We start from the raw sequence: 16,251 nt of genomic DNA, 5'->3' as shown, positions 1-16,251 counted from the left end.
ATTAATTAGTGTCATATATCTCTCAGATTTTGATATTAAATTCTATCTTATTTTCTAAATAATAAAAATGGTACAATAAAGACCTAAGCTTAATATTCGAGTTGACATTAAAAAAACCTTACAATCCAGACCAGGTATGAACTACTAACTGTCACTGTCAATGTCAACTCCAGTCAAAATAAAACAAAAAATATGTTTGAAATATCAAGGATAATCAACATATATTTCTAAAAATGCAAAGAGATCAATGAAAAGATGTCTGTTTCTTTTTAACATGTACTAAGTACATTAAAGATATTTTAATAATTAATAAATGACCACTGCAGTCTGATGGAAAATCGTATTTGCTCATAAAAATAATGTTTCTAAGTTCATTTCGAATGCCTCAGAACAAAGCAATACACTGTTACCTCTTGATGAGCTTGTGGATTTTATTAATCGTTGTCGGTATTTACAAGTTTTTAGAAGAAAAACAGAAAACGCCAGAACCTGAAGTAATTTCATCCACTTCATACACGAATCTTGCACTAGATGCTAAAACTAAGAGAATATTTCGAATATGTAACTTTCCTGAGGATCTTGTAACAGGAGATGAAGGTTAGTAAATCTAAAAGACATATTTGATCAACAAGAATTTTCGTATATTTAATTATAGTCAACTTCTATACACAAATGTTTTAAGTGAATGCTTAACCTTTATAGGCAAACATCATATTCAAAGAATATAGACACATATGCATATGCGTCTACATTCTTTGATCTTATATCAAATACAACATGTAACTATTTGAATATGAATATGATTTTTCATGCAAAAACCTTGATCAAGATGGCAATTACCTTGGAATTACACTGTCCAGCTATGGAAACCTGGACAAAGAAGTTACATATAAAGTACAAAAAGCAAATAGACTGGCAGGATGCCTTAATAACACTATATGGCGAAACAGACACATTAACACTGAGATGAAGTCCAGAATTTATAAAGCCAGTGTAAGACCAATAATAACATATGTCTCAGAAACAAGGCCCAACACAGCTACACACAAAGGCTACTGGAAATGGCAGAGATGAGAGTACAGAGAAGGATTACAGGAAATATGCTAAGAGATTGAAAGAGAAGTAAATACATTAGAAGAAAACTAGCGGACCAACTCGACATCGAGTTTTTTAAATGAAATTTTTATTTTGCGAGAAAAATATACAATACATACAATGACCGGAAGTAAAAATATTTTTATCAATAACTCAAAAACTATAAATGATAATTTCGTGAACTTACATTTTTGAACTCTAGGTTGAATTCTCTATTGATTTGACAAATAAAAAACGAAACCGGAAGTCAACCTCAAAACCGGAATGCAATTTTTAGTTCATCAAATGTCGACATGGATATCATTTAGCAGTTAATTTTGCACACTGATCACGAATCCGGTGTCAGATTTGCTCTATCTTGACGTTTTATGCGCGTTTCGGGTCACTTCCGGTGTCGGATCGCAACCGGAAGTACATATTTAGATTCGTCTCGACGAGACCTTTCGATCCATATATACATTGTGTGGTCTAAAACTTAAAGTAAATTTTAACTTCCGGTCATCTCAAAACCGGAAGTGAATTTTTGTACCAAAAGTATATCTTGACAATCTCATATGTAATACTAATAATATTCCGAAAAAATATTTTAATTATCTAATATGGTTTTTGAGTAAAGTGGTGGACAAGAAAAGGGCTTAGCGTTTTAGTATATAAGATGTAACATACAGTGTATACTGATAGAATGGATACTAAATAGAAAAAAGAATGGAATAACCACATAAGTAGAATGAGGGAGACCCATGTTGTCAAAATAGCAAGAGATAAATCACCAATCGGATGACAGCACAAAAGATGGAGTGACAACCTTCAATAATAGAAGTATTAATCTGCCAATAAACAAGCAGAATTGCTTATAACGACGAAGAAGAAGAAGATGGCAACTAAAATATTTTATTTCAGTACTGAATTAATGGAAACTTTGTTTAATGTCATGGGTGGAGAGATTTTGTAGTTGCTACTAAGTATTGCTAAATTACAGGAATATGCAAAAGACCTATGCATGAATTAAAAGAAATGACCAGAGACAGAGATATTTGGATACAGATAATACAAAACATCACAATAATCACTACACTCCCTCCGAGGGGTCAGGACTGAAGAGAGAGAGAAGTATTGCTATTTATAAGATTCAGTTTACCATTTACAAGTGTGTGTAGTTAAGATGGCAAATAATCAAGAGTAATATCTAAATTTTTAGAGACTAACAATAAAGTCGTCAAATCTGCAAAAAATATAATTACAAAGGTTGTGTTTTCTGACATATGTTTGTTTATATCATTACAAGCAGTCCTTCTAGGACCATATCTTGCAGAATACCTGATTCAATGACAGACAATATATTTCCTATCTTATGTTATGCTCAAACCACAAATTTCTATTAAATAAATAAAACTTGTTTTATTAGGTTTTGTAAAAACCCTTGATGATAATTATAAATTTTAGGTGCTATTCACACAAGCAAATGGTCACTTAAAGGTCTCTTAATACTCATAAGACATGGAGATCGAGGTCCCCTTCAGCATATAAAGAAAATATCCTCCATAAACTGTGGGACACCCAGTACTGAAATGTTAACAACATATAAGGTAAATATAAGCTTTATTTTTATCATCTAAAACTAAATAAGTTTAGCATTAATGTTTTAATGATAAATAGGTTTAAGGTCAATAATTTAAAGTTTATACACAAAACTTACAGGTTTTGAGGCTATATTGTTTCTATGTGGATTACCTATTTCAAAATTATTATATATACACAAAATATCTAATGGATTTATTAAAAAATGTATCACTATAGTTGACTTATCATTGTCTTGAGTATGTTTATGGGTAATGAGAATGTTTGGATTTGTTAAAAGAAATTATGTTCGTTTTCAAATAAATATGTCAAAAATTCTATGCTTTTCCCTTGTCAGGTTTCTTCTTCAGTATACATTAGTATTTTCTCTCTAAAACATTCTGTTTGAGAATTACCACAGGATTTAAGTCAGAAAGATACTTAAACACCTTAGAACAAAGAAGAAAAATGGCTGATATTTGCTTTATTTTTAAAGTAACTAACAATGTCACCAAAGACAAAAAAGAACAAATATGAATTAGAATTATCGTATGAGAGGTCCAACATTACAAATTTTGTAAGAACACAGAAGGATGCTCAAGAAAAAGGTGGTATGACATTGTTGTACAAGACATAAGAGGTATTGGAATACTTGGCTGGAAAGAAATAATAACTAAAAACGGAGGTGAGTGGAGAAGAATAGTAAATACATATTGCAGATCCATACAATAAAGAAAATGAAAATCGTAAAATATGAGTAATTGAATGTAAAATTTGTGAAACTGTAATAATGTAAAATACAGAGCATATGCCCTAGACCAATAAGACCTTTTGAGCATATAAATAAACAATATATAACCAACCGTCCAGCGCTCTCAGTGAACTTTAAATTAAACATCCCTGTTGAACTGTTGTAATATAGTGATTTGCTTTTCATTCTTTTTCATTAAATATTTTTACTCTGTTCTGTATTGACAGAACATTGAAGTTCATTATCATCTACATAGACTTTCCAGATATTTTTTCAATGAATATAGTTATTTTTATAACTTAAGCCAATACAAACAATGTCATATATTTTTCTATTATATATTAGTTTCTTTTATATGTGTTTTAAAACTTATAGATGTATGTTTATCATATTTATTATTAGATATTGAAATTATTGTAAAATGGGGTTTTCTATAAATTTTTTAAACTAAAAATAAAAGATAAATTATTTTTATTCCCAGGCTTATTTACATAATCAATCCCTTCCTGGGAAAGTTTCATGGGTTGGACCAGGACCATTTCATGGTTTTCCATTTTTGCCAATGCACCCTAGTCAGTGTCATTTAGGCCAACTAACTATGCAAGGTATGTATTATATAAATGTAAAAAAACAGTATTATTAAATTGCATTGCTACTGTAATGTTATATATATATATATATATATATATATATATATATATATATATATACAGGGTGAGTCACCACTAACGAGACGGAAGATTACAGCGAAACAGCAAAAGATTTTAAAAAAATTTTAAATGTATAGTATGTAGGTTGATAAAGGCTACATTTTAAAAAATTATCCTGAAATATACAGAGTGTCACAATAAAGCGCGGCGTTTCAAAGTTATATTTTTTCTTATGGAACACCCTGTATTTTATTGGATTTTCTAATTGTCTGCAAAAAATAAGGTATTTTTCATAAGATTTCCCTATACCTATGTACAGAGTGTTCTGAGTTATGTCGAATTATGTCGAATAAAATGTAAATCTATAAACGTGGACTCATTCTTAATTTATTTAAGCAATTATAATAAAAGAACTCATACATCTAAATAGCTGGATATTGATCGAATGCATTTCATGATTAATTATTAAACATTTTTTTACAGGGTGGTCAAAATTTGTAGTTTCATTATTGGATTGTTCAATGTGTAATATGGCGCTTATTTTAAATGGAATACCCTGTATATGAATGAATTATTAAATTAAAAAAAAAAAATTCTCTTTCGAATGATATACGGATGTCCTATAACTAGGACTGATAGTTTTGCCGTAATTAAAAATTTTGTTAAATGGAAAATTAACGTTATGTTTAATTTTTTGTATTATTTTAAGTATTAAAATAAGTTTAATATTTAAATAAAAATAAAACTAAAATATATTTATTTCTTTGAAGTCATAATAATAGATGTACCTATAACTTCTTATACTTTTTCCATCGTCAATTTGCCAAGCGTCGGCTTTTGAGATTCTTTGATGCCAATGCCGACCATTGGCGTGGAAATTAAGAAAAGGGATCAGTTATCAAACGCATATTTCAAGAAAAATCATATAATTTTTATTAATTTTTACATAATTATATTCAGGAAAATTTCTCAATTTTTGGGCAGAAATTGTTTAAACAATTTTTTAAACAAATTCAAAATATCACCTTTTGTGCTCCAAAAAATATTTTTTAGGTTTTTGGGTGACTCTAAATAAGATCTATGTCATTTTTCTCAAAAGTTAATAGTTTTGGAGATATAGGCGATTTAAAATCCGAAAAATGCGATACCTAATATGCATTTTCGAGGCTTGAAAAATATGTAAATGAGTATTTTTGAGATTCAAGAGTATCTAAACTAAAGTATCAACATTGATTTTGGTGAGAAATCGGAGCAATATTTTCCGTAGCAGAAAAAGGTGATCTTTTGAATTTGAATTGTTTCCGGCAAAAATGTCCGGCACCCTTCAACCTTCGATTTGTTTAAACGGGGCATTTTTGAATAGCACTCTTCAAAGGACAGAATCAGTTTTTTTTTCAAATGGGAGCGGGCTCACATCGAATAAATAACAAATTAATTCTTTCAAATTAAAGCTTGTTAATTTTAGTGATTTATAAGAATATTGGACTTATTATTTAGTTTTTACATAAACCATAATATTTTTTTACAATTATCTGTAAATAATGGCTCATTCTGTCAGAAAATTTTAAAATATTGTCTATCCAGCAATTAAGATAGTCAACTGAAATTTAATTTTTAAACACGGCCTACTGTTAATGCACAAACAGGGTGAATCTTCAATATTTTGCTTCGAATTAGAGATATCTGAAAAAGTTATTTGGAAAAGATGTTCCAAATATTATTATAACCCCACATAACAAAGTTTTATGTCAAAATTCGCACTTTTACTTTTTTCATTAATTGAAGAGCTTATTTCGAAAGTGTCTTAAATCCTAAATTTCGATTTTTTTAATTTTCTTTTTTTAAACTTTATAGATTTCTTCAAGTCTAGAATAAAGTTATATGTACCAAAACAACTTCTTATTTACCATTTAAAAGTGCATATGAAAATTGTAAAATTGTATAATTTGTATGTTAAATTTGTATGAAAATCTGTAATTTCATGGATTTCATTATATGGATGTAAGACACTTTGGAAATAAGCTCTTCAATTGTAGTCAGGATTCTAAAACGGACAGTTGGCTGTCCCGAGATGCATCTTTAGACAGCCAAAGCCGCGTTTAAAATTTAAATTTCAGATGACTATTTTAAAAAAATGTGCACTATCAACATGTATGACTGTGCAAAATGTCAAATCTGTATGTATTTTAGTAGCTGATATATAGAGGTGTCTTCATCTTAAATGCGACACACTGTATAATAATGAATACTAGTGTTCAAGATGCATCGCGATAGCTGTAAAGAAATTAATTAGAAGGACTGAAAAGAATCGTCAGAGTCTTCTGAAGTCGAATCGTTCCCAGGTTGGATAACTATTGGTGCTATTGCCGGTAAAACAGGATATTCGTTTTCTATTTTTGCAACATGAGCTTCGCAATTTTTCCACACATCGCTATTAATGCCACTAATTATTTCTCGAATATTCTCAATGGCCATTGCGCTTAATGTTGGTGACTGATTATATTTTCGCAATCGTTTTTTTACGGTACCCCAAACCATTTCAATTGGATTAAAAATGCAATAGTATGAGAGTAATCGCAAAAGAGTATGGTCTGCTGCAAATGGTGTCAATAACGTATTCGTTTTTAAAATTCCGACTTTTGATCATTTTAATTAATTCTTTCTTTACTGGAATCTTTTTAGGAACAGTGATGTTTTTAAGTTGCATAAATTTTAAAATTTCGTCCTTTTTCGTGTTATTATTAGGTATTTTATTTAATATGCGGGAATGATCCGACGCATTATCCATAACAATCACTGAATTCGGCGGAATATATAATTATATTCAGGGAAATCTCTTAATTTTTCACGAATCAGTTCTAAAGTAGGCACTCTATTTTCTTTGTAAAAATTGTAAACTGTTCGCTGAATAACGTCTTTTGCAGCAGTGTCAATCCTACCCAATTTTTTATTTGGTCGCTTTCGTTTTAAGGAATGATCTGTAACTGTGCCTAATTTAATAATTGTATATATCGTCTTATACCCGATTTTTTTAATACATGAATTCTCGAAACAATTGCATTATTAGCCGTCCCAATATTTTCTTTTTTCAAACACTCATACATATTTAAAACTATTCTTTGGGATTGTACGTGCAAATCTTTATTTTTTAATTCGGAGCTGTCATTAACATAATTGTCATTATTTATTGATAACACAGAAGTTGATGCATCTTAAAAAATGCCATCCTAGAAAAATATAATATTACTTATAACTTATATTACTTATACCTTATAATAAGCCTCCGCCTCTGCAAAAGGAAATATTTTAGGGTGTCACATAGCCAGACAAACAGGTGTTCATTAGAATTTACGGCTTTGCGTTTCGCTGTTGCCATAATGCATGAGTTTAAAATTAGTGAATATAACCTTAATACCATTATTAATATATCTGCAATTTTTCATGTTTCCAGGTAAGGTATAAAATCAATGAAATTTGGAAAAAAATAATACAATTCTTGAAAGCGTTTTTGAGAACTTGGATTCTTAAAAGTTGTCTGATTTCTTAAAAGTCGATCATTATATCTATAAAAGTATTACCGCTAAATTCACCAACAGGGCAACGTCGAACGTTCAAATTCTCTCCAGACTACAATGTTGCCAATATTCGAAAATTACTTAGAATATAAGTAATATATACAAAGTTCACGGTTGCTTTAATTCATTAGTGAAGAGTCCATGGAAATATTAGTACCTAGTTAATTAATTTATATATATATATATATATATATATATATATATATATATACATATATATATATATATATATTTTTTGAGAATATGTTCATATTAATTTTTAAGAGTGTCGTTCGTTGACTAGCAATTGAATAATAACGAATAGAGAATAGAGAATATTTTTTAAATATAACCTTAGGAATTTTAGGAAATATGTCTGACAACCTTGATTTGAAAGGCGGTCTCTTTGATACCAGAATGAGACATGTTTATGTTGGAAGATTATTAGTGGATGTACTATACATGCTTACGAGCACACACTCTTTTTTTTGAAAACAATTAAATACATAACAAAACAGAAAAAATTTTAATAAAACAAATAATACTAAATGAATAATGAACATAAATAATACAAAATAATCCAAAACTTACTATAAGTAAAAAATGTTCAGGTATGTAACAGATGTTCAAATTGCTTGCCATGAGGTTTCCAGAGCACCAACTGACATATCCACGGAGGAAGCTAAGCTTTTGTGTCTTTTAGATTATAATTCTCTTCTATAAATGAACAAAGTTAAATAAAAACTGTAATAATAAATAAAAAAAAGAATCTGATTTTTGATTTAAAATATGTTTCATGTTACAGGTGTATCCCAACTGCTTAAGCTGGGAAATCTACTTAAGCAAAACTATAAAGACGTTTGGCCGAAACTGCATTCGTTAAAACCTACTGAAGTTATGATACACAGCACACGTTATAGAAGAACATTTCAATCAGTTTTAGCATTTTTATATGGTTTAATTCCTCCAGAAACTTTAGAAAAAGTTGTTATGTACGAGAGCCAAAGTATGAGTTTCTGTTTTAGAGATTGTGGATGTCCTGTTACTGAGAAATTATATAAGTAAGTTTTATTCATTTCTTTAGCTTGTAAGCAGGAGATTCTTCGCACCCCTGCCTTATTTAAGAGGTGCCCGTATTCGGGGCCATCATTTAGTTCGTATTCTCACCTCCAGCCTCTCACCTTCTAGCCTCAGTCGTATTCCTGGGAAAAATAGTGTAGTAGTCATTCCCTTGGCTTTCTACACCGCTGTGTACACGCTGTTTAGGTGGTTGTGACCGCACCGGGTACTGTTATGCATTGACCGTTGTGCTCTACATAACTGCCGCTCAATACAAATACTGAAAAACCAGCTGCCGATTTCCAGGTTTGATTTTATACCAGGAGGCTTTAGAGATGAGCCAGGTTCTGGGAAAATGCCACTGCTTTTGGACTGCAAACCGCATAAGACTTATTAGGTCGTTAAACTTAGCCTTTGGAATTGGTAAAGGACCTGTAGCAAAAATTAAAAAAAAATTAATAAATCTCATTTTTATATAAAAGTTTCTTATAACTTACCATCGTATATCGGAACAGGCAGCAAAAATTCTCCACATCTTAAAGCTGAGTTTTGGTCAAAGCGTTTTCGTATTAATCCAGATAGTGCTGGTCCATTGTATGTTGAACGGTAGTAGATAAAGCGGCTATGATCAGATGATGCCCCTAATTCCTTCAAACTCTGAGTTTTAAATGGGCATTTTTGTATATATATATATATATATATATATATATATATATATATATATATATATATATATATATATATATATATATATATATATATATTGTGTCTAAAAATGATCTCCAATCCAGTACCATGTTTTGACACGCTCACTATAACAAACGGCGGTGGCTAAATCCTACATTTTTGTCACACTCCAAATAGGAATGTCCTCTTAAGGGGAATGTGATATTTATTTCTTTCAGATTGTGAATTTTGTTGTTTACTGCAAAATGAATAAATCGAAAAATAGTAGTTAGTAAGTTTTTATTTTTTCCTCCGGCAGAGTCGTAGAAGATTTGTAGTTCTTCAACATGGTCTTGTAAGTAATTATTGATAAAATGAAGAAGAAAAGATGCAACTTCGTTTGATCCTTTTTTAGCCATTCCTTCATGATAGGTATAAAAAATAGACTGATCAGAAAAGAGGACATGTACATACATTAAAGGCATACATAGACAATTGGCGTTTATAGTACTCATCCTTAGTGGCAATTTTCGGAATTGAAACAAGTTTTGAAAAATCAATGCAGAATGCTTCATTTTTGTTGCTTTTTTTCAGATTTTTTGGCTTGCTTTTTCCTTGAATAGATCGCTTCAGCCTTTCTTTTATGCAATTCGTTCATAGCAGTTAATTGTCCAAGTTCATCAAGTCAGTCAATCAGTCGAACTCAAACTCAATCAGTCGAACTATCAGTCAAATTTTTAAGCTTAATTTGAAATTAATCACACGTTGCCCATGTGTCCCTTCTAGGGTATCCAAAAGCAATATTAAATTCCTTATTAAGAAATTGTTCTGTACGATGTGAGACTTTAGCATTTATATGCTTTTCCTTAAAGAGGATTTTTTTTTTATTTTGAGCTCTTCTGGTAAATAAGTCTTTTTGTATCTTTCAGACTATAGTGGCTCTGACGACCCTTACAACTTTCGATATGGTCACATACCAAACCTTTTGTTAAGTCATCCAGCTTCCTATGTGTTGCACTATTCTTTCCATGTCTGTACTTAGGAGCTGCACCACTTCGTTTGAGGCTTTCCTTTATATAGTTTATTTTATTTTTTGTAATCCCATGAATGGAACAAAAAGCTTTGACACGCACGGGAATATCACAATCGTGAACTCGTCCCGATACGCATAACTTGCATCATGGAAACTGGCAGTATTCTCGTTTCGACGAGGCCTTCTATGCTGTATAGATAAGGCCGTAATTAAACCAGCCCAATAATTTTGCTCATCGTGAGAGCGCAGAGCATTAAAATTTCTCAATATTTCTTTTCTTTGTGTCACATTAATAATTACCTCAAAGCACTTCAACCTTAAGCGGTTACAAGGCTGTTCAGCTTCATGAGTCGATAACTTCATCATTTTAGAGACCTGACATCCGGCCGGTAGACTTCTTTTTTTTTGAAGGCATAATTTTGTTCTCAACGGACCCCTCCGAATAATTATTAGCCATAATCGTTTATTAATAATCACACAAACAAACAAGAACTTACACTTTTGCGGTTACTAAGCTGATTTTTATTCGGTACGCTATATTTTAGACATTGTATTACGTCATACTACGGTAGTTTCTCCCAGTTTTAGTATTCTAAAATATATGTCGTCATTCGAAGAATTTAATGGCGCCTCTATCGAGATTTTCAATAAAAAGTGACGTATCTGGTTTTTTTCCTGTACCCTTCATTTCTTCTTTTGCTGTTTAAGGAAGTAATCACAAGCCTACTTTAGATATATTGCGAAGTTATATTTCTTTACTGGACTTAAGTACAGTCCTTAATAATATTTTTCAACAATGTCGGATATTTAAAGTTTATCTAATATTTAATATTTTAGAAACGTCAAAAAGAGTATATCACACCAACTTCAATCACATCCAGCTGTAGCGGCACTATCGGAATCAACAGGAAATGCTTTATTTTCTGTTAATGGAGAACCTACAACTGTTAATACAGATCCACATTTCGTTAGAGACGCCCTTTTGACTTTTGTCTGTCACAGAAATGGCCTTCCTTGCGATACACCTGTCAATTGTATAAGGTAAGACTACTTTAAAGCACTTTCGCACTTTAAAATTTTCTTCTGTGCAAAATTTAGCGATAAGGCACTTTTTGTTACATACAGCCAGTTACACAGTGCCGGATTTAGTTCATGGACCGCCGGGGGCTAAGTCATACTATACCGCCACTCTCCAGTAAATATAGATGCGTCTTAGGTTAACAATTTATTAAAACTATTTTAATATTATTTGTAATAAAGTTGTCCCAGCCTCTTTTTCTAATTGAAAATAATTTAATAATTTTAATATTAGTCTTTGTTCATTCTCGGTATATCTCGGCATATTTAAAATATTTTTATGACAATAAATACAAAATTAAATTTTCACTGTAAAATGTCTGAAAATACTATCCTGGAATGACAATTTTCATTTTATCAGTTGACATTGTCAAAGTACTGTCACTATCGAGACCATCTGCGTCAAATTATATTTATGCGTATCATTGATTGGATATCTATTTAGCGTATTCTATCTAAACTCCAACCAATTATATATCCGTAAGTAGAATGCGCTTTAATATGCAAATACCCGTGAACGATATATAATTTTCTAAGTTCTATGTATAATAATCACAGACTCACGTTTTTTTCTGTCACTTCTAGCTTAATGCGTTAGAGAGAATTCGATAAACTGTGACGCACTGAAAGAAGGGTTTGGGATGAACTATATACGTGTTTCAATAACCATGATGAAACTTGAATTATTGGAGATGGTAAATCTTAGCTAATTAAGCACTTTCCTTGGAATGTATAGAATAGGAATTATGACAAACTGCCGTTCCAATGTAATGCGCAATAAAAATTTATATATAGGACGGGACCTTTAATATGTAAATTAAAAAACAATTTTGAATTGTTAAAGTTTTTATTCTATATTAAAAAAAAAATAACCTTTTCACATTTAACCGATTACGATCCTGCAACTGTCAGATTTAACTAAAATGTCATGCAATAATTCTCGACATTCTTAAAATCCTATATGACGTCAAAATTAGTGACGCACTGAAAGAAGGGTTGTATGTCTATCTTAACTTATTCTGATTGCCTACATGCCTGCCTAGTTTTGTGGAATTTATTTCCTCAAAATATTATAAATAAATAAGTATTGAGCGGTGGTAATTAGCTTTAAAGTTTTATCATATTTATGTTTGTGTACTACCAAAAAGGCATCTTATTTTTGTTTATAAGTAATATTGGCTATGAGCACGTGTGCTTGGTTGTATAGTAATTTCCAGTAGAGACCGACCGAATGTGATTTTTTTGGCCGAAGCCGATGCCGAAGTTCGGCCTGTAGGATACCTTCGGCCGAAGCCGAAGCCGAAGGTGACTAAAAATATACCTATTATATGTTAATAATTTAAATAATGTGCATTATATTTTTATTAACTGATAAGTGATAAACAAAAATTTGAAATTATGATAATAAAAATAAATAACATTAAAGCAAGTGAGTATTTCTGATTACTGGATCTGGTAGTTAATATTCGAAATCAAACATCCTAATATTATACGTAAGAAAAAGAAGCTTGTCAGCGTTTTCTCCCAACAAATTAGTTCTTCTGTCAGCGTATAGTTGCCCAGCAGAGCTGAATAACTGCTCACTAGGTACACTCGTTGGTGGTGCCGATAGAAATTTTTTGGCTGCAGTTTTTAAAGAAATATAGGGACTTGATTCCCAATAATGAAATATGTCGGCACTTCTTAAAAGCAAAGCCTCTCGTAAATACGAATCTAGGTAATCTGCATTGGAATCGTTGTCGTTATGAATTTCTATTGTTTTATCTAGAACGGCTGTGACAAAAGTATCATGTGAATTCCAAAGACTATTGTTTTCCAGATCTACTACATGTGTAGTTGTAGATGATGATGTTGAAGCGATAGCCATAGGAACTTTATTTGTATAACTAAACTTAGAGCTATCAGATTCACGTAAAAATTTTAAAATACTTGCTTTACATGTAATTACTTCCTCGTCTGTCAAATATTTTGATTTAAAGCGAGAATCTAGGAGAGTCGCAATTGACAATTGTGGCAAATTTGTAATATTAGTGAATCTTTTAATTAATGATTCACGAAGTCGTAGCTTTAATAAACTTATCTCCTCAGAGTCCTGCTCTTTCGCAGAAACTTTACCAATTAGCATTTTTATTAGTGGGATAACTAATGATACGCAAGCAGAATCGGCTGAAAGATCTAGCGTCGCTTGGTAAAAACAAGTTAAAACTGAAATTAAATTGTTGATCAATTCCCATTCTGTTGAACTGGGAACTTCAATACCACCACGTTCAGCCATATAAAAATTTATTGCAACTTTCTGTTCGAATAGCCGCTCCAACATTAGGTAAGTGCTATTCCATCTTGTTTCCACATCCTGAATTAACATATGCTGTGGCAAATTGCAAGTTTGTTGAAACTGCCTCAGGTACCTGCACGCTTGTTCACTCCTTTTAAAATGTCCCACAATTTTACGACATTTTTTAATTGTGTTTTCGATTAATTCCTGTTTTAACAAAGAATCATGAATTACAAGTTGTAATGAGTGAACCACACATCTTAGAGACGTAAATTGTGTAATACGAATAGCCGCGACCATATTTGCTGCGTTATCAGTTACAGCTATATGAATTTTGTTTTCTATTTTAAAATTTTTAATTATTTCATTAAGTTTACTTGCAATAAACATACTAGTGTGGTCATCATTAAGCACACTAGCGCCTAATATAACTTTAAGACGTTTTGAACCATGAACAAAGTGAGCTGTAAAACTCAAAAGAGAACAGGTTTTAGCAGGATTGCTCCAAATATCTTACGTAAAGCTTATCCATTCGGCTTTAGAAACTAAATTTGATACTTTTTTCCAAACTTTGTCATAGGTAGCTGGCATTAAACTAGTTCTAAAAAACTTTTCCGTTTTTTTTCTGTATTTGGAAGTAACATTAGGATCTCCAAAATTTAAACGCTGAAAAGCTTCTCCTTCAACGATAGAGTATGGTAACATGTCGACAATAATAAGGTCCATGATACCCTTATCAATCCTAGATGATATCGGATGATCATCAGGCCATAGAGCAGGTGACTTAAGTTCCATTATTTGATGTAGGTTGGGCTGAAATGTCCTGGAAACTGGTTGTGTAACATCATGCGGAGTTTTCATATGTTCCAATTTTCGAACTTTTATTCCCATTTCAATGTCACAAAATGATTTCCATTCTTCTGTGTGAATTTTTTGTAGATGATTTTTAATGTTTGTAATAGTTTGTTTTTTAGGTATTAAACTGCCAAGCGATAATGACTTTGAACATAGTTTGCATGCAGCTTTGTTGCCACTTTTTTCAAAATAATCCCAAATTGGATTTTTTATTGACATTATCTAAAAAACGTTTGAATTTACTAAAATTATATTAAAATAAAAATTACAGACTTACCAAAAGTTATTTTTACAACACTAGAACAAAAACCTGAACTGATTTTGCAACGTAAATTATAATAATATATATTTCACGGATAAATAAGCACTTTACTGCACCTACGAGAGAATAAACTTAAACTGTTGTAAAATATTTAATATTTGCATTCATAGTCGATGGTCGATGTTTTGTCATTTAGGTATCTAGTCAAAACACCAGCAATCGTGAGTTTTAACAAATACAAAATTAACTAAAGTAGTAAAATTATTATCAGAATTTTACTACGTGAGAAATATTCAAATGAAGATCTTTGAGACATCTTGGCCTATTGTTAAAATTTATAGCCTACCTACACCTACTACCTGACCTGAAAGTTTGTAAACCGTTTTAGTTGAGGGTAGAAAATAGGGTGTAAGTAAATATTATTCAAATTATCAAAGACTCGCCGAAGCGTATTGTTCAGAGATTATTTAATTTCTTTAGTATAGTATACTGACAGAGCATGTTTCACCTTCGGCAAAACCTTCGGCTTTGTTTTGGCCGAAGCCGAATTTTGACCGAAGGTTTAAATATTGGCCGAAGGTGGCCGAAGCCGATGCCGAAGCCGATTAATCGGTCGGTCTCTAATTTCCAGCCACTTCTAGTCTGTCAAAAAGTAACTAACTTACTAAATTCATTAGAAAGTTGGGACTGGGATTAGCGAATTTACTACAGCACTACATCATACGTATAGCATAAAATGTTGACTTAATTTTCTCTCATTTCTATATTCTTTCATTTACTTTAAACTGTATTTTATAAAAATTTACATTTTAGACGTCAAAACGTAGTGGGAATATTCGCCTACACCGACTGGGTAAACTACCAAAAATGGAGAAACGCATTCTGGAAGAGATACTGTATATTAAAATCATACGGCTTGATTAGGCACATCGTCCAACACATGCTTCAAATGGTATCTAATAGCGGACCTTACCTCGTGGTTTATTCTGGCCATGATCATACTCTGGAGCAACTGAGTACAGCTCTGGGCCTTCAAAACGATCCGTTCCTTTTGAGATACGCAGCCAGAATTGTATTTGAAGTGTATCAAGAAAAACAGGAATTGGATAATACTCAAGGTATATATTTTAGACTGCTCAGCAACGGAAAAGATATCACTAGACAAGTTAGTTTTTGTAAAAATATTGTAAACGCAGGTGCAAAAATAAGCCTGTGTAAAATAGAAGATATCGTTAGGTTTTTACATGATGATTATTTTAGTTCGTTGAATGTAACTAATTTTAAAGACGCATGTATGCGATGAAAATGTGATTTTAGATTTAGGAAATAGTATTAAAACTTATCAATGATATTATAATTATATAGAACAAACCCCTAATGCGAATGTAGGAATTCAGTGTAACTTAATAGAGTAAGA

At 31.3% G+C, this 16,251-nt stretch overlaps 1 protein-coding gene across 1 annotated transcript; it reads left to right on the top strand.

Annotated features, from left to right (window-relative positions):
* Positions 1–148: 148 nt before the first annotated feature.
* Positions 149–16,251, top strand: LOC140437294 (2-phosphoxylose phosphatase 1). The gene is made up of 6 exons (XM_072526733.1): positions 149–597; positions 2,539–2,681; positions 3,885–4,008; positions 8,413–8,668; positions 11,203–11,406; positions 15,648–16,251. The coding sequence occupies exons 1-6, from the start codon at positions 360–362 to the stop codon at positions 16,135–16,137; spliced, it is 1,455 nt and encodes a 484-aa protein (XP_072382834.1). The 5' UTR covers positions 149–359; the 3' UTR covers positions 16,138–16,251.

This window comes from Diabrotica undecimpunctata, chromosome 3 (assembly GCF_040954645.1).
Source record: "Diabrotica undecimpunctata isolate CICGRU chromosome 3, icDiaUnde3, whole genome shotgun sequence".
Lineage (NCBI taxonomy): Eukaryota > Metazoa > Arthropoda > Insecta > Coleoptera > Chrysomelidae > Diabrotica > Diabrotica undecimpunctata.
This window is presented reverse-complemented; position numbering and strand designations above follow the sequence as displayed.

Coding starts and splice junctions, on each gene's coding strand:
- LOC140437294 (XM_072526733.1), top strand. CDS start 360: ATGTTTCTAAGTTCATTTCGAATGCCTCAGAACAAAGCAATACACTGT. Junction 4,009..8,412: donor AGGCCAACTAACTATGCAAG/GTATGTATTATA, acceptor TTCATGTTACAG/GTGTATCCCAACTGCTTAAG. Junction 11,407..15,647: donor ACACCTGTCAATTGTATAAG/GTAAGACTACTT, acceptor TTTACATTTTAG/ACGTCAAAACGTAGTGGGAA.